Below are 19,881 nucleotides of genomic sequence, written 5' to 3'. Positions count from 1 at the left end.
TTAACTAAGAGTCATTAACTTAACTTAAATTAATTAACATAATTTAATTTAAACCAATGTTAGCTCTAAATATAGATTACCTCAATAATAGCTGTGTGACAACCAGCAGTGTTATCAATATGTCGTCATCATCATCATCATATTCTATGCATTAGTAATTAGTATGTCGTTTACATTAAGTGATCCGATTATTAATGATTAGTAGAGTACATTATTTTGTGTACGTGTTTATCCAACTAGATAATGCTTAGTAAATATTGTGTACACAAACATATCATATGCTGTTATTTTAATTGTATACATGTACTACCCTATTAGAGTGTTTATCTGTTGATAAATCTTTTTAGTAACTTAGTAGTTGAGAAATAGAATTAAATTACCTGAGTACTTTGCACTTTTCTGATTATTTAATTAATTGCACACAGGAAATAAATTTGCAATAAATAGTTCATGATTTGATGTATGCAGTACATGCAACAGTGTCAATATTGACGCATAAATCGCACCCGAAAAAAGATTTTATAAAAAATGAAAATTTGCTTAACTGCGAAGAATAGTAATTATAAATGACTTTACCTGTCGTCTAATTTAGTGAAGTTGATTTGTGCCGAGAAAACCACGTTCAGCAGACGACAAAGACTGAGGTCCCCTTTCAATAAACGGCGCAGGTTACTGCTCGAAAGGTGCGCAAAAAGACAGCACTTCGTTTATGTCAAAATCGCGGTTGCAAGATTGACTGCCGAGCCTCGTACTACCAGACCACTGCAAACCGCGAGAAAGTGCATACGGGAACAGCTAAACCACACCCAATGGGACCCAAAAAAATTCGCTCGCGCGCGCAAGGAGCTGAGAGGGGCGCTGCCATCCCTAATGAGAGGCCTCAAGCACTCCTGGCAAAATTTGGTGACCATGCTTGGTCAGCATTGGTTCATGTGCTGCCAAGTGGCAAATGGGGCATGTGTATCGATCATTGAGGGGTTCAACAAAGTGAGCATCGAATGCATGCACCTTGACCCAATGCCTATGCCTGGTTTGCGCATGACATTACGTAACCCGGAAATCGTCTATTACAGAGCCGTTGATATAAATGCGCACCTGTCGGCTTCCGTAATATATACGGCTCTGTAATAGAGGATTTCCGGGTTAGGAAATGTCATGCGCAAACCAGCCTCGTGGCATATGGCATGGCTGTCTACCATGAAGGTGGATTCGATGCTCACTTCGTTAAACCCCTCAATGATCGATACACATGCCCCATTTGCCACTTGGCAGCACGAGAGCCAATGCTGACCAAGTGTGGTCACCAATTTTGCCAGGAGTGCTTGAGGCCCCTCATTAGGGATGGTAATGTGACGTGTTTCATGTGCAGAGAGGAACTGAAGAAATCAGAAATGTTTCTAAACAACATGACGAAACGTGAGATTCTTAGTTTGAAGATTTTGTGTGATAAGTGTGAGGAAGGCTGTAGCTGGCAAGGTGAACTGAGACAGGGTGATGAACACAACCAGGAATGTGGCTATGTAGTTGAAGCGTGCAGCAATGATTGTGGGAAAAGGATAATGAGAAAGGACATGGACTATCACAAGCAGAATGAATGTAATCGCCTAATTGTGGGTTGTTGCTACTGTGATACAGAGCTGGAATATGGACAGTTAACTGTTCACTATGAGATATGTGATAGTTACCCTGTTGACTGTCCTTATGAGTGTGGAACGCAGGTTGCTAGGAAGGACGTGGAAGTGCACATCAGCAGAGAGGGTGTATGCCCCACCAGTCCTCTACAGTGTGATTTTGCATCAGCTGGATGCCAGTTCATTGGGAATAGAGAGCAACTACAAGACCACCTGGACAAGAACATAGTCTATCATCTTAGTTTGGCTATGCAAACAGTGAGTAATGTACAAGAGAGATTGGCGAGTGCTGAAAAGAATGAAGCAGAAATGGACAATGAGTTAGCAGCTGTTACGAAAACACTGCAACATACAGAAAGTGAGTTAGCAGTTGTTAAGAAAACACTGCAAAAGACAGAAAGTGAGTTAGTGGCTGTTAAGAAAACACTGCAAAAGACAGACAATGAGTCGGTGGATGGTAACAGAACACTGCAACAGACAGAAAGTTCAGTTTCGGCTGCAGACTATAAGACATTCAGCAAATTTTTGGGTGGCGAGTGCTTAAAGAAAGATGATCAGAAACAGTCAGTGAAGTATGTGAAAGCTTTACTGGACAAACGGATACAAATTTCATTTGAAATGGGCGAAACTTTTGTACACCTGTGGAAGATAGAGTCACAACAGTTAGCAGACTTGAAATCGTTTGTATCACGTCCGTGCACAATTTTATCTAACAAATTCAACACCGTAAATCTAGGTTTGCATTTACAGCTTGAACTTTCTTGTCAAAGACCATCAGTGTCGTTGAGTCCATTTGGACAATTTAGAGTAATGAGACTAGATAACTGGACATTTGAAGCAAAGGTGTACTGTTGTGGTCAACAACTGCACAAGTCAAAGTATTTGATGTCAATTTTGCTGCATGATAATCATCATTACAGGTCAAGAGTTCAGAAAGAGATTGACTTTAGTCTCCCAGCTACTCGTGGGCAGTTTCATGACTTAGAAAAAGATTGTTTGTCTGTGGTTTGTCCGAAATTTGAAAGCAGTAGTTTCAAGATGGAAGCTACAAATGGGTTGTTGGTTGTCTTTGAGTTGCAATCAAAACTCTAACCATTTATTAATTTGTTGGCTACAAGTGGTTGGGAGATAGAAGCTCTATAATTAGTGGACAGGTTGTGATCATTTGACAGTAAAATACTTAACTTAGCTGTCTTGTGCTGGATGCAGGAGTTCTATACTGTTGTATGTATTGGGGTTTGTAGTTGGTGTAATACAGTTACTGTGGATAATCCGTGTGCAGACATAGATGCTCAGTTACATTTAGTTGTGTTGTGTGCAAGAACGGTTTTCGTGTGAAAGTAACCTACAGTGCATAATTGCACACGCATATGCGCACGCACGCACGCGCGCGCGCAGTTGCGTTGCACGCATGCGCAGATCTTGATTGCACCACATTTCCGTGCTCACAGCTCACTTAGTACAGACTTGTAGCATTTAAATGTTTCTAATTATAGGGTGGTGGTATCGTCCATTGAATTTTATTTAATTTATGGTTTGCGCAGTCTACTACTTAATAAATATTGTGTACACACACATATCGTATGATGTCATTTTAATTGTATAGTGTTTATCTGTTAATAAATCTTTTGTAGGAGTAGTTGTGAAATAGAATTAAATTGCCTGAGTACTTTGCACTGTTATAATTGTATTGGTAATTAATTAATTACATATTATTTAATTGGACACAGAAAATAAATTTGCAATAAATAGTACACAATTTGATGTATGCAGTGCACGCCTCAATGTAAACATTGACGCATAATTCAATCCAGTTAATTAATAATGTGCGTAGAAGATGCGCGCACCCAAAAAATATTTCAAGAAAACTGCAATTTTTTTATTTAACCGCGAAAAATAGTAGTTAAAATAAATAAAAAATATTAATCATTTTACGTGCCGTCGAATTTATTTGAAGTCGATTTGTGCAAGAGAGCAACGTTCAGCGGACGACACTCAAAACTGAGGCCCCCTTTCAATAAACGGTGCAGGTTACTGCTCGAAAGATGCGCAAAAAGACAGAAGTTCGTTTACGTCAAAAACACCGTTGTAACATGTCCATTCACTACCGAGAATCAATTGGCGCGCTGGTAGCCTCTTACACCAAAGCGCATTCGCTGCAGCGGCTAAGTTTCCAAACCTCGTCCAAAAAAAATTGCACGAAGCGAATCTCTCAGAACTCCTTACAGACATTTCGGACCCACGTAGCGCTCAACTTCAAACATGCCTAATGGTAGCCAGACTATCACCGCTGACACTAAGCGCTTCAGAAGCCAGCTATCGACAAGTAAAAAAACCCGATTTATTCTTTCACATTTCACATTTCACATTTCACATTTCACTTTTGTCAGCCAGGCTAGCGCCTCACTCGAAGCAGCTACAACGACGAGAGTCACACCAAACGATTCGCTCTTGTCCGAAGAATTGCACTTACCCAACAGCTAGAAATGTGCAAAGTCACCTTGTATCAGTCAACTGCTGCCATGCAGTTCCACGTCCTGCTTCCCACAACGCCATGTTGTTTCGGTCACGTGTGTACATGTGACTACCATCACTGGACGAAAGTTTAGGTTTCGGCTATGTTTAAGTTGGCTTAAACCTGTGCCAAACATAGTGGTCATGTTTTGCGTAGGTATAGGCTCGCCTAAACATAGTACAATACATGACCTAAGTTTAGTGCAAGTTTCGTTACATGTTTAGGCCACTGTAAACATGGTACTATGTTTAGGCCATGTTTAGGACAGTCTAGCCCCATACTAAACGTACTGCTTATTTAGGGTAGGTTTCGGTAGGTTTCGGTAGGTTTCGGTAGATTTCACCCTGTTTATACGTAAATTTTTGTGATCTATAAATGATTATTTATAAATTTATACTTCTGGCAAAAATTTGAATAGCTCAACCAAGTCTAAAAACAAGAAACTTGGAGTCGTAGTAATCGACATCAAAAGTATTTACAGCGTAATAAACGGCAAAACATTTTTCACGGGTTTCCTGTATTTTGTACTGGTCGCACTGAACAATATAGCATACATTTAGGCAAATATAGTAGTCTATATTCCTAGGCATTTAGTCTTCTCTAAATAAAGTCTGAATGCCCCACACATTTGTCTAGTCATGTAATCTAATTTACACTACTCTAAATGTTTGCATGACATTACACCAAATTTAAACTAAATTTAGCTGATGATAAATGTGGTAACGTATTTACACTGTTAAACGCATTAAAATTCTGATCAAAATTGTTTACACATTTAGACTCATCATTGTTTCTGTCTAAATATAGTATTATATTGTGCATCTATCTGGTCACATTCTTAATCTCATCTAAATGATTTCAAAGTGTTTTAATGATATTTGAGCACATCTTTTATTGAGTTAGTTTATTAAAATAAAAATTATTTATATATTATAATTTACTATATATTTTACAGCATAATAGATACTGTACATTAATTAATCTTTACTAACGCCGTAATTGATTGTGTTCAAATAATTTCGTGATGTACGCGTACTGTACACATGCATGCGCTGTTACGCATCAGTGGCGGATCCAGATGTGGGCGCGCCCTCCAGTTGGCAAAGTCTTTATTCTTTCTCTATAGCCTGTGTGCTGTAGTTGTGTAGTGCGTTACGCACGTTACAGAGGTATGCGATTTCCGGAAGTGTACTGAGTTCTGTTGCCAACTTGCCATCGTTATAACGTTGAAATGTTTAGTTTTTCATGGCCGAAAGAAAGTTCAGGCAACAGTCTATCAGTGGTTTACTGAGTATACCGTCAGCTAATGTGTATATATGTACTAGCTATGCATTCACTTGTGTTTCCTGACTCCAGCACTTCGCTGAAACTTCTTCATCATGCAGATCAGTTGCAGTTGTTCTTCAGTCTTTTATTCACACTCAGATCTGAATCATACCTTCTTTCAAGACCTACTATTTAATAGCGCATTGTGTCCGGAACATCATGAATATTAACTTGTGACGTCATAGATATTACGTCATTTCTGCGCCCCCTCCTTTGCTAAATCCTGGATCCGCCACTGCGCATGCAATAGGACTGAAGTGTGTTAATGCGTGCATTTGAACGTTGAGGACACTAGCATTGTCTATGATTAATTGACATCTATTATACAAATCAACATACTATGCATTTTTATGAGACATATAACCTAGCAGCAGCGAAGTTGTACATGAATGTAATTAGTTTCTTCCTAAGATTACCACACCATTTGGAATAGCTAACTATAGCGCTTTCTGTATACATAACACCTGGAATCTACAAACAAAGTTTCAGAGACAGAGGGCAAGGAAACATCACTTGTGACTCTGATACAATATCATATGCAGGACAAAATAGAGATGCAATTCGTTGCACTGGCATGGACGTAGATGGTCCTGCATGTTCATGATGGTTTGCACACCACAACGTGACTCCATCAAACCTATTTTTTATTTCATGTCTGTAGTTCCGCAGTGCAACAGCTAACAAAGAATCGTGCCATGTTCCATTCCAACATTTGCGATGGTGTACAAAGTGCTGAATTTGTCCTGGTCTCTCTTCACCGTCTAGCACTATCTTCCCTACTTGGCCAGTCCATTTAGCAAGAATGTGTGAAAGTGATGCATGACTCCCATTTCTACTGCCAATTATCTGTCCTGCTATTTCCAGCGATTGAAACATCGTAAACATCTGTGGCACAAGCAAAGCAGCAATTGGCACTCCCAACACAACTCGATACATTGATATTAGATGTTGGATATCAGACTCATCAAATGCTGAGAATTTGATAGTACCTCGCTTGGCATATAGCCCAACAGTAGACAATAAATTGTGCCCATCTATTTGAGTTGCTGTGACTGCGTCATACATTACCGAAATCAGTGATCTATTAACATCGAGTAAAGAGGAACCTCTCCCACCCAAAACTCGTTTTTCACCTCGAATTGTCTCAAAAACCGGTCCAAATATGCCTTTTCCATTTAGTGGCTGAACGGTGTCATCCATTCCCAAGTCTAGTAATGTATTTCTCATCACTTGCATCTCGATATTCTTCCTATTAGTTTTGCAAGCACCCAGAATGCCATTGAGTCTCTCAAAGCCAAAAAGCCAGAATGCTGGAGCAGGACCAAAGTTACGGATAGAATCACACAAGTGCATGTGAAGGTGCATATTTGGTGAGATATTTTTACTGCCTAATACAATTTACCGACATCTTGTAAAAAGGAATGAATAAGGTCATTAGCTTGTTGTAGATCAACAGCTGTAATGGCTCGTTGACACAAGAGGCGACAAACATCCACAAATTTGAGCCAGCAGCAAAAATAGTCTCTTGGCAGCATGTCCCGCAAAGCAACAGGCGAAAAGACAGTTGTCCAAGTGCGCCACTGGTCAGCAGTAAGACTTGCGAAGTTGCTTGCAATTTTTTTAGGGAAACGACCCATGGAAGAAGGCACTTGAATGCTATTTATTCGCTCTTGTATAGTGACCATATCTGACTTTGACAATAATGGCTTTTGATTGTTTAGCCAAATGTTCTTCAGAAAGGTTTTCGCAGTTCCCAAAAACAAATTATGCATAGGATCAACTGCCATGAACTGAATGGGCCGGTAATATGGCAGTCGTAACAACTCACTGTAGCAAACACCAAACTTTGATTCTATGCTGTCTCTCTCCTGTCTTGTGGATGCTCTTAGTACCTCAGCAACATGTTCTCTGTGAGCGAAATCTGAGCGCTGAAGGCCAATGTCAAGTCGATCAGATTCAAAGTCTGCGTAGCATTTGTTGCAACCTTTTGTGGCTGAATGTCCCAAAAAACCTCCAACTTTTCGACTAGCTAGTATGTCACAGGCGACTGACAGAAGTGCACACCGGTATCTTTCTAAAACCAAAGAAGATCTTGCAGAGACATACGCCGTCAGTCCACAGCATGTCAAGCTCATCTACTAATGGTCTAAGATAGCCGTTGATTGTTAGAGACGGTTCTTGAGGTCCAGGAATGGTTCCAACTACAAAAAATTTTCTTTTTTGAAACGCATTGCTCTAGGAAGGTTAAGTAGAACAAGATATATGACTCCGATACTGTAAGGACTGTGCTTGAATGGTTGATACCAGTCTACATTCAACATAAAACCATAGTTACGAGGCATTGCAAGAAATGGATCCCCATCAACGTACTGAAATTGCTTCCACACGGCACAATCATAGACATCAGCCAAGACATCCTCAGGCAAATCTCTGCACCTCCAAACCTCACATGCATCAGCAAATCCTGGTCTCTTAACAAAGCAGCGTAAAGTCTCTTGAATGCTGCGATAACAATAAGTACGCAATGGAAAATACGACTGTTTTGAACTCTTTATTTGTCGAAACAACACTTCGTTGCAAGGTTGTCTGTACTGACGTTGAGGATGACAAGGAAACTGTACATGACTACATTGCTTTGGCATTCTCCTTGAACCAATTAGTTGGAAACAGTCCTCGTATGTATATAAGAAATGACAACGTTGGCACACTACAAATTTCTTGAACTTGTTGCTTTCTAGCCCAACTATACGACTTGCTGCTAAAATGGTCTTAGGAAATGAGCCAGCAAGGGCAGCACAAAAGGAAATTCCAACTATTTGAGACAAGTACAAGAAAAGAGTGGAAAGAATTTTAAGATGCTTTCAATGGCTGTGTCTGAGACACCATACCGTGACTTCCAGCACATCAGTAACAAAACTATCCACTTCATAATGACTCCTGCAACCCCAAGATCAGAAAGATCTGTTTCTTGAACACTTCCTTCATTATCAATAGAGATAGACATAAGTAGGTCTTGGTCGTATTGATCACATTCTCCAACTTGTTCGTCATAGTCGCCTTCTTCTTTTGTTGCTTCATCTTCTTTCTCCTCATGTTTCTTCTCGTAATGATCGCAGTTCTCATCTTGATGATCAGTATTACCTAATTATAAAAAAATCAGTTGCAAACTATTAATTGTGATGCTGTTTTCTCAATTGTATATGTTTAATTAACTATGTTTAGTTCTTACCAAAATTTTTGTGCTCTGCAGCACAATGATCAACATCCACATCAATGCCCAAATTATGTTCTACACAATCCAACTGTAACTGCCCATCATCACTGTCGAAGTTCGTACTCTGTAAAAGACAAGAACTGGTTCTACGCATGCAGTGCCGTAGCTAAAAGTTTTAGGTTGCAATTGCTCACTCGCATATACAAACATTGTGTATGTACATGATATCTGTATTTAGGTATATATGTATGAATATGAGTCTGCATGGGTCTGTAAACTGCGCCATAGCTCGCGGCTATATGTTGGCAGGGGCTGAAGTTACGCCCATACGCGGTTGTATGGAAGAATATGTATGCATGTATGTAGCAATTACCATACCATGTATGTATGTATGTATGTATGTACCATTTGATGAAAGGCTGAAAGAAGCTAAACAAAAAAAAGAAAAAAGTATCTCAATCTTTTTGGAGGCATAACTGCTAATGGAAAGGCCAAGTTGAAGTGGGAACACGCGGATGTATGAGGAATTCATCCTTTTCAAAGCTAAAGGACATGACTTCAATCAGTAAGAAAATCATATTTCCGTTAAAGAAATCTATATGCAGGAAGGTTATCTGCTGTTCATATGTGTTGTGGTGTACATGTAAACGAGATTCAGAAGACTGGGACTGAGACGCTATAGTTATCAAAGTTAAAGGAGAACTCTCACGATTTTCAAGTTGGGGTCAGATACAAGATTTTTTTATCTTGACTGCACTCGAAAAGCTTTGAGTTCCCTCCATGGCTTCTGTAACGTAGGAAAAGTACCGCAAAAAGAGGGAGTGTTAGCGTAGGCGTGGTTGATGACGCAGTTGGTGCATGACCTCCACGTGTCGTGCACAAGGCGTGCTATCTACCTGGCTTATTCGACGTGAAATGGTCCACTGCATTGCTTTTGGCTGTAGACACAACAGCAGCCACATCGCCAGAGGTGTCAGCTTCTTCAGGCTTCCTCTCAAGAAGCCAGATTTGCTAGAATCATGGCTACCAAAGTTACCTCTGGTGGATCCGCCTAGCTCAAAAAACAGCCGCGTTTGTTCGAATCACTTTGACTCCTACAACGCATGCTGGAATGACACGTCTGATACCCTTGCCCAGCCTCTCGTGCACCCAGCAAGTAAATTACCTGTACACAGTTAGTCGCAGCAGCCTGCGTGAAAATTTTACATAGGCAAGCCTGTCCAAGTTCGTCTAGGTGCTACTCGCCTGGAAGTTAGTGGCTCTCTGATGGGATCCCGTCGCCAATCGGTCATTAAGACTATAGCTGTTCGAAGAACGTCTTCATTGAGACACACAGCAAGGAAGTTCTCGTGCTGCGTAATAATTACAGATCAGATCCTGAAGCTTCCACCCTATACTCTAGTTCGTCCACTTCCTGGCAGCACAAGCACTCAGCTACGTTAGGTATTACAGAACACCTGCTGCACCTGCACCAAGCAGTGTTCCCAACTCGATTTTCGTTCTCATCAGACAGATCTTCACCGGTGATCTGTCTGCCGTCATGGCCGTCAATGTATTCAACTGCGTTGATGTCACGCTGAGTAGGTCCGTACTCTTGCTCGCTCGAAACTGTAAGGTCGAACACCAGACAGAAAAGAACAACGCGTATGCGTTCGAATCCGTCCGCAACTGCATCTAACCCGATAGCATGCGCGTGTGGCTTTGCACCAATGACGTCATGTACCTCGCTTACCCGACACGCCCCTTTCTTTCGACGTTTCTTCTGCCGTGAAGATGTCGTGCACAAAACGTATGTCCCTTCGAATTGTCGGTTTATGGAAGGGACTTGTATCTGACCCCAACTTGAAAATCGTGGGAGTTCTCCTTTAAGGAAAAGCTGCAACAGACAGAAAGTTTACTGTTGGCTGCAAACTATGAATGATTTATCAAAAGTTTGGGTGTTGAGTGCTTGGCAAAAGTCGACCAGAAACAGTCAGTGGAGTATGTGAGCACGTTACTGGATAAACAGATGGAAATTTTATTTGAAATGGGTGGCACTTTTGTATACCTGTGGAAGATAACGTCACAACAATTTCCAAACAGATATTCGGCTGGTAGTTGCTCAATTTTATCTAACAAAATTTACACCAGAAATCCGAGTTTGCATCTACAGCTTGAGCTTATTTGTCATCAAATAGAATTTCGTGCCTCCCGGCAATACTATTATAAAGTAAGGGTACGCTGTTGTCATACAAGATATGACAAACAATTACAAGAGTCAAAGTATTTGATGTCAGCTTTTGTGCATGATAATCATGGCTACAGCTCAAGAGTCCAGATATTGAGTGACTTTAGTAGCTCTCATAGCAGAAGATGGGAGACTCTGTGTAGGGTTGATCTGATGTTTCCAGTCACTTACAAAAATTTGGTTGTGAAGAATGGGCTGTTGGTTGTCTTTGAGTTGGAATTGAAATCCTAAATTTGTGCCAATTGTGTTGGCTGCAAGTTTTTGCAAGTGTTTTAAGCTATATAATTGCTGTGCGAATCTAACAGATGTAAATGCTCAGCAACTTCTAGATTGTTCTTGCTTACATTATTGATAATCTCGATCAATTCAACGACTTATTTGGATATTGCTGGCGTTTGGAGAGTAAGCGACTATCTACAGCGCTTACACATACACACACACGCGCGCGCGCGCGCGCGCAGTTTACTTTGTACAAACTAGACTCTGGTGTTATTTAATGTTTCTAATTATTAATTTTTGAGGTAGTGGCATCGTTTGTTTAATTTAATTTAATTTATAATTTGCGCATGCGAAATTTTTTGCCCGCCTACAATGGTGGCGTCCCTAGCGCGTGACAATACAAGTTCTCTGGTTACTGTCAGAAGGAGGGAGAAGATAGCAGGTTACAGTTAGTTTGGATTGAACTTTACGAAGCAAACACAATGCTGCCGCGAAACTAAAATTTTCATCGCTTGCCGTTTCGTCTTGTAGTCTACAGTATGTGGTATAGCGAGCATGCGCTTTAGGTGTGACTGCGGTTTGTGTACGTGTTATATTAGTCTAGCGATAACTAGCGTTGAGTGCACTTGTGCAGTAGAGTACGTGTCGTTCACTGTAGCAGAATAGATTCTGGTATAACCGGTCCACTGAGTCGGTATACGCGATATACTTAGCCTAGACTACAGCGGAGTAGTATTACGGCTGGTGAGCTATACAACAATTGGCGACGAGGATATACTCGGAGAGTGGCGAAGAGTACGTAGCCATAAGAAGATCGGGACGACACTGAGGAGCACCGATACAGTTGCGACAAGAGATTGTCATTGAACGATAGGAGTTCGAACTATCAGAGTAAACACACGACCGTATGGCGGCTGCAAGTTATCATGGACGTTTGGCGGAGTTCAGCCCAGGAATTGACACCGTAGAGGACTATAAAGAGAGGTTCTTCTTGTATTGTACAGCTAACTCGATCGAAGATGGAGACAAACAGAAGGCCGTGTTCTTGACGAGCATCGGAGGGACGACCTACACCCTATTGAAGAACCTAGTAAGACCGCGACTGCCGCAAGATCTCGAGTTGGAGGCGCTGATTGACATGCTAAAGAGGCACTACCAGCCCAAAGTAGTCGTCATAGCGGAGCGATTCAAGTTCTTCAAAAGACAACAGCGAGAAGGTGAGTCAATCGCTGTGTATTTGTCTGAGCTGCGTCGGTTAGCGAAGGACTGCGAGTTTGGGGAGTATTTACAAACCGCACTACGCGACCAACTCGTATGTGGGTTGAATAGTGAAGCACTACAAAGGAAAGTGTTGGCAGAGGCAGACCTTACATTAGAGAGGGCTCTGCAAATATCACAGGCATTCGAAGCAGCGAGACAAGAGACAAGGGTTCTTCGTGGGTGTGCACCACAAGGTCCGCCCACTCTGAAGTCTGAGACCGCGTACATTGTTCGGAAAGACACAACAGGTGTCAATACGAAAACCACGAAACACGGAAGTGGTGGCGAACAAGCATGTCACCGATGCGGAACGAAAGGGCATACGCCACAGAATTGTAGATTTAAGACACAAACGTGCCATTTTTGCAAGGGACAGGGGCATATTAGTCGAGTATGCCGGAAGAGAATGCAGAGTAGAGATTCCAAAGACGCAACACGTGGAAAGGGGAAGCCCCGAACTACCCATCATGTAGATGATGAATTGCTTAGTGTTGTTTATAGTATCTCAAACAAGAGAGGTGTCACAGTGGAAATGGACGTTGCTGGAAGACAGATAGAGTTAGAAATAGATACCGGAGCAACAGTTACGGTTATCCCCACTAGTACATATCAGAAGTACTTGAAACATATACAGTTGCGCCCAAGTACCACCAGATTGCACGCGTACAATGGACAGCCCTTGAATGTGCAAGGAGAAGCGGAAGTTCCTGTAAGATACAAGGGACAGCAAGTAAATGTAAAGTTTCATGTGGTAAAAGTGAAGAACAAGCCCGCCATCCTAGGAAGAGACTGGTTGAAACATTTTAAACTAGATTGGGATTCAATCTTCACTGTACAGAAATTTCAGACAATAGACCCAGTGGAAACCTTTCCACAGTTGTTTGGCACTGGGGTAGGTACATTGGTTGGATATCAGGCCAACATCATGTTGAATACAGATGCCAAACGAAAGTTTCATCGACCCAGACCGATTCCATATGCCTTGCATGGTAAGGTCGATGCTGAACTCGAACGGATGCGGAAGGAAGGTATTCTGAAACCAGTAGAGAAGAGTGAATGGGCAGCACCCATCGTGGTAGTTCGAAAGGGGGATGGAAATGTTAGAATATGTGGCGACTACAAGGTCACCATCAACCCCTATATTGATTTGGATCAATATCCGATGCCAAATCCAGATGACTTGTTTTCGACCTTAGCAGGAGGGAAGAAATTTTCTCGTTTGGATCTCAAGCAAGCGTATCAACAGATGTTAGTAGACCCCAGAAGTCAGCAATACCTAACCATCAATACACACAAGGGCATGTTTACGTACACAAGGATGCCATTTGGCATAAGCTCAGCACCCAGTATATGGCAACGAGCTATAGATAACGTTTTATCAGGACTGGACGGAGTCATCTGCTACCTAGATGATATTCTAATAGTGGGCAACAGTGATGAACAGCATAACCACAGGTTATTCAAGGTCTTGGAAAGACTGAACCAAGCCGGAATTAAGCTAAAAATGGAAAAATGTGAATTTGGCAAGTCGAAGGTAGAATATTTGGGGCACGTGGTGAGTGCAGAAGGCATATCCCCATCTCGGAGTAAGATGGAAGCGATTCAAAATGCACCTGACCCTAGCAACGTGACTGAATTGAAGGCTTTCTTGGGACTTCTAAATTATTATGGGAAGTTCTTACCTAATTTGTCATCGACATTACAACCACTGTATATCTTACTGAAGAAACAGCAACGTTGGAAGTGGTTGGATCAACAGAGAAAGGCATTCCGGCAGGCAAAACAAATACTAGTGAAATCGGACTTACTAGTACATTATGATTTGGGTAAGCCCATCAAGTTAAGTTGTGATGCTTCACCATATGGAGTAGGAGCGTGTCTATGTCATGTCATGGAAGATGGCACTGAACGCCCAGTCGCATTTGCATCACGAACACTAGCTCCAGCTGAGAAGAATTATGCTCATGTAGAAAAAGAGGCCCTAGCCTTGATTTATGGAGTAAGACACTTCCATAAATACCTGATGGGAAGGAAGTTTACGCTATTAACCGATCATCGACCACTACTGAGAATTCTAGGAGCTAAGGAAGAAGTTCCTACGCTAGCAGCTGCACGACTGCAGCGCTGGGCACTCATATTAAGTGCATACAGCTATGAGCTAGAATACAGGGCAGGGCAGGATAACAAGGAAGCTGATGTATTGTCTCGACTTTCTATACCAGTAGAAGTAATTGATCCAAATGAACAAATCTTTGGAGTGGATTATTGTGAACCATTGCCCATGACTGCCAAAGAGATTGCAAAGGCAACCCAATTGAATGTGGTGACAAGGAGAGCATATCAATATACTCGATACGGATGGACTACCAGAGATGTGGACCAATCCTTACAACCATTTGCTAAACGTGCTAATGAGTTATCGATCGAAGGAGGCTGCTTATTGTGGGGCAGCAGAGCTATCATCCCAGAGGAATTGGGAAAGACCGTATTAACGCAGATACATGAGGGTCATCTGGGGACCAGCAAAATGAAGGCCTTGGCCAGAAGTTACGTGTGGTGGCCAAACCTGGACAGGGATATAGAAGATTTGGCAAGATCATGTGAACAGTGTCAAAACCAGAAGAGTAGACCAAGTACTACTAAACCCTCACATCCATGGATCTACCCAACATCACCATGGGAACGTGTCCATGCGGATTTTGCAGAGTTTGCGGGGAAGCAGTATTTACTTATTGTAGATGCCTTCTCTAAATGGCCGAAAGTCCACGAACTGGGTATACATGCTACTACAGGGCAGACAATTGAAGCTATGCGAAGAAGCTTTTCTTGTCATGGATTGCCACAGCGACTTGTAACCGACAACGGTCCTCAGTTTAGGGCACAAGACTTCAAGGAGTTTATGGAGGCCAATGGAATCAAGCATCAACTGACTCCACCCTACCATCCTGCATCTAATGGACAGGTAGAGCGAATGGTACAAGAGTTGAAAAAGAGCTTGAAGGTTCGACCAGCGGGAAGATCGATAAGTCATCAAGTGTCTTCGTTCCTTCTACACTATCGTACGACTCCACATACTGCAACAGGCAAAACTCCTGCGGAATTGTTGATCAAACGAATACCAAGAACCAAGTTATCTTTGTTGCGCCCAGAGGTAAGTGACATTGACAGAGATGAACAGAGGATCAAGTTCGAGGAAGCTACCAAACGATCAAGACAACTGGATCCTGGTTGTAAAGTCAGTGTGTGGAATCCACGTCAAGATAGTCGTGGTAGGTGGTTGGTGGGAACCGTTGAACAACAGCTAGGACCAACCAGCTATTTAGTGAATGTGGAAGGACATTGCAGGTACGTGCATATAGACCAAATGCGTTGGAGAGATCAACGGAGTGTACCAGAAACAGCTGATGTAAGTGTACCAGAGATAGAGGTGGAAGAGATACCAGTACCAGTCATTCCTGTGAAAGAGACAGGACAAGTAGTTCAATCTACTAAACACAAGGACCAAGATGAGGAGTCTACCTTGATCTCCAAGGAAATGTTATCACCTCCAGAAGACCACGAGATTGAGACTCCCAGACGATATCCAAAGAGACAAAACAGACAACCACCAGCAAGATATCGTGAACAATAGATAAGGACAGCACCAGACTAAGGAAGGGAGAGTGTGGTATAGCGAGCATGCGCTTTAGGTGTGACTGCGGTTTGTGTACGTGTTATATTAGTCTAGCGATAACTAGCGTTGAGTGCACTTGTGCAGTAGAGTACGTGTCGTTCACTGTAGCAGAATAGATTCTGGTATAACCGGTCCACTGAGTCGGTATACGCGATATACTTAGCCTAGACTACAGCGGAGTAGTATTACGGCTGGTGAGCTATACAACACAGTAGAGCGTATACGCTCTATCTGTTTAGTTTGAAGCAGTTGCTGCTTGTTCTCTTGCACGACAGCTCGTTGTTGGTGTTAGGATGAGACTCGGAATCTACTAGTGTGTGATGTGGTTGTGTCACGTCACGTGACTCGTGTTGCTTGAATCCTTTTGTTTTATGGATTTCACGTTAATTTGTTGGAAACGGAGACGATGAACGAAAGATTAGTAGCGTTTGGTTATTGTATGATGAGAAGGATGTACGAATGTGTGTACAGATGTGGAGAGAAGATGGTATGTGTGTGAGCGGTACATACCCGTGGTATCTGCTGTAGAGGTTTTACACCCGAGGTCACATATTAGGGGATTTCCGGGTTACGGAATGTCTAGCCTCGAACTTCCAGACCAGAGAGCGCGCGAAGCGCGCGAACTCTAGTCTGGACCAAGTCGATACTAAAATGGTTTCGGAAATAGCCCTTCTAAGCCAATCAGCTTCTACAACCCGAATCTCGGTTGTAAATTCTGATTGGCTTAGCAAGAATTGGTTATGCTAAGTGTACTAGCACTGATTGCGCGCGTGTGAAATCCTTGTGGGCGGCTAAGTGCACGCCAGAACAATGAATAAACTCTGCATGCCAGAACAATGATTATACTCTGCACGCACACATCTTAGTTTTAGTTTCAGCTTCATTTCTTCGATATTTACAAGCTTGCGGCGACAGGACATGCACAACAGCGTCGCCAGACCATCCATCACCTTTGACAACTGGTCGAGCGGTAGTCTCGCTAGTCGAGCGATTAGACTAGCTAGCGGTCTGCCGAAGAATCAAAGAGTCCTCGTTTCATGCTGTCTACCACAATATCGCCGCAAACACGGCAGACGTCTCTTCTTTGTTCGTGAGATCTCATTTTTATTTACAAATGATATGTTGATTTAGGTAAAACGATCCTACGCTGTTACATTACCATTTAGCATCGCTATTGATAAATACTTCCGAAATCATTTTAGTATCGACTTGGTCCAGACTAGAGTTCGCGCGCACTCTGGTCTGGAAATTCGAGGCTACGAAATGTCATGCGCAAACCAGCCCACGTGGATATGCCATGGCTGTCTACCATGAACGTGGATTCGATGCTCACTTTGTTGAACCTCTCAATGATCGATACACATGCTCCATCTGCCACTTGGCAGCACGCGAACCAATGCTGACCAAGTGTGGTCACCAATTTTGCCAGGGGTGCTTGAGGCCCCTCATTAGGGATGGTAATGTGACGTGTTCTATGTGCAGGGAGGAGCTGAAGAAATCAGAAATGTTTCTAAACAACATGACGAAACGCGAGATTCTTAGTTTGAAGATTTTCTGTGATAAGTGTTGGGAAGGCTGTAGCTGGCAAGGTGAACTGAGACAGCGTGATGAACACAACCAGGAATGTGGCTATCTAGTTGTAGCGTGCAGCAATGATTGTGGAGAAATGATAATAAGAATGGACATGGACTATCACAAGCAGAATGAGTGTAATCGCCGAATTGTGGGTTGTTGTTACTGTGACGCACAACTGGAATATGGACAGTTAACTGTTCACTATGAGATGTGTGATAGTTACCCTGTTGACTGTCCTAATGAGTGTGGAATACAAGTTGCTAGGAAGGATGTGGAAGTGCACACCAGCAGAGAGGGTGTATGCCCCACCAGTCCTCTACAGTGTGATTTTGTATCAGCTGGATGCCAGTTCATCGGGAATAGAGAGCAACTACAAGATCACCTGAACAAAAACATAGTCTATCATCTTAGTTTGGCTATGCAAACAGTGAGCAATGTACAGTGTGTACAAGAGAGATTGGCAAGTGCTGAAAAGAAACAAGCAGAAACAGACAATGAGTTAGCTGCTGTTAAGAAAACACTGCAACATACAGAAAGTGAGTTAGTGGTTGTTAAGAAAACACTGCAACATACAGAAAGTGAGTTAGTGGTTGTTAAGAAAACATTGCGAAAAACAGAAAGTGATTTAGTGGCTGTTAAGAAAACACTGCAAATGACAGACAATGAGTCGGTGGATGTTAACAGAACACTGCAACAGACAGAAAGTTCAGTTTTGGCTGCCGGCTATAAGACCTTCAGCAAATTTTTAGATGGCGAGTGCTTAACTAGAGATCAGAGCCAGTCAGTGGGGTATGTGAAAGCTTTAGTGGACAAACGGATACAAATTTCATGTGAAATGGGCGAAACTTTTGTACACCTGTGGAAGATAGAGTCACACCAGTTAGCACACTTGAAATGGAGCAAATCACGTCCGTACACAATTTTATCTAACAAATTCAACACCGGAAATCAAGGTTTACATTTACAGCTTGAACTTTCTTGTCAAAGAACATCATCGCCTTGTGGTAGTTCATACACATTTGAAGCAAAGGTGAACTGTTGTGGTCAACAACATAACAAGAAATTGCACAAGTCAAAGTATTTGATGTCAATTTTGCTGCATAATAATCATTATTACAGGTCAAGAGTCCAGAAAGAGATTGACTTTAGTCTCCCGACTACTCGTGGGCAGTTTCATGACTTAGAAAAAGATTTTTTGTTTGTGGTTTGTCCGAAATTTGAACAACGTTCTTACCGGATGGAAGATGGGTTGTTGGTTGTCTTTGAGTTGCAATCAAAACTCTAACCATTTATTAATTTGTTGGCTAAAAGTGGTTGAGAGATGAGAGCTCTATAATTAGTGGACAGCTTGTGATCATTTGACAGTAAAATACTTAACTTAGCTGTCTTGTGCTGGATGCAGGAGTTCTATACTGTTGTATGTATTGGGGTTTGTAGTTGGTGTAATACAGTTGCTGATAATTTGCGTACAGACCTAGATGCTCAGTTACATTTAGTTGTTTGTGAACAAGAACAGTTTTCACGTAAAAGTAACCTACAGTTCATGATTACACACGTATGCACACACACACACACACACACACACACACACACACACACACACACACACACACACACACACACACACACACGAGTTGCATTGCACGCATGCGCAGATGTTGATTGAACCACATTTGCATCCTTACAGCTCACTTTGTACAGACTCTTAACATTTAAATGTTTCTAATTATAGGGTGGTGGTATCGTTCATTGAATTTAATTTAAATTATAGTTTGCGCATGCGCTGTTGTTTACCCGCCTACAATGGAATTTTTACGTTTGCCGAAGTCTTCCAGTGGCGGATCTAGAGGGGATTCCGGGGGTTCCGTCGACCCCCTAAAATTTTATGACGTCATCACATGGAGATGACCGCGTACCAGCAGTGTTTGTTACTTCCTGACGTGACTCGCAGCTCACGTTTTAGTTTTAAGCAACTTCACACGGAGGTGCAGAACAGATTAATTAGGAACTTTCGACGTAGGTCCATCATCGTCGGACAGTACGAGTGAGTCGTACGGTACTTCCACTCTTTCTACATTAATTTATGGTAACTTGTTTTCAATCTCAGTTGTTCTCCAACAACACGTTTCATTTACTTCCTTGCAATGATAATGTTTCATAGTAGTTATTTTCTATCTCATGAAAATATACTTCCACCTTTGATGGTCACAACATTCACAATTTCATGAAACCATATATGTC

At 42.0% G+C, this 19,881-nt stretch overlaps 3 protein-coding genes across 3 annotated transcripts; all 3 read left to right on the top strand.

Annotated features, from left to right (window-relative positions):
* The first annotated feature begins 1,248 nt into the window (after positions 1-1,248).
* Positions 1,249-2,894, top strand: LOC134188115 (TNF receptor-associated factor 3-like). Its single transcript, XM_062656310.1, has one exon. It carries the CDS (start codon positions 1,284-1,286, stop codon positions 2,721-2,723), a length of 1,440 nt encoding a protein of 479 aa, XP_062512294.1. The 5' UTR covers positions 1,249-1,283; the 3' UTR covers positions 2,724-2,894.
* Positions 2,895-12,039: 9,145 nt separating this feature from the next.
* LOC134188282 (uncharacterized protein K02A2.6-like) lies at positions 12,040-16,023 on the top strand. Its single transcript, XM_062656479.1, has one exon. The coding sequence runs from the start codon at positions 12,040-12,042 to the stop codon at positions 16,021-16,023; it is 3,984 nt and encodes a 1,327-aa protein (XP_062512463.1).
* Positions 16,024-17,362: 1,339 nt separating this feature from the next.
* Positions 17,363-18,925, top strand: LOC134188281 (TNF receptor-associated factor 3-like). The gene has a single exon (XM_062656478.1). The coding sequence runs from the start codon at positions 17,363-17,365 to the stop codon at positions 18,923-18,925; it is 1,563 nt and encodes a 520-aa protein (XP_062512462.1).
* Positions 18,926-19,881: the final 956 nt, after the last annotated feature.

This window comes from Corticium candelabrum, chromosome 12 (genome assembly GCF_963422355.1).
Source record: "Corticium candelabrum chromosome 12, ooCorCand1.1, whole genome shotgun sequence".
In the NCBI taxonomy this organism is placed as follows: domain Eukaryota; kingdom Metazoa; phylum Porifera; class Homoscleromorpha; order Homosclerophorida; family Plakinidae; genus Corticium; species Corticium candelabrum.
Note: the sequence above shows the minus strand (reverse complement) of the source record. Positions and strands in the feature narration are given on the sequence as shown.

Bases quoted from the DNA above. Each gene is read 5' to 3' on its own strand.
- LOC134188115 (XM_062656310.1), top strand. From the start codon at position 1,284: ATGCTGACCAAGTGTGGTCACCAATTTTGCCAGGAGTGCTTGAGGCCC.
- LOC134188282 (XM_062656479.1), top strand. From the start codon at position 12,040: ATGGCGGCTGCAAGTTATCATGGACGTTTGGCGGAGTTCAGCCCAGGA.
- LOC134188281 (XM_062656478.1), top strand. From the start codon at position 17,363: ATGGCTGTCTACCATGAACGTGGATTCGATGCTCACTTTGTTGAACCT.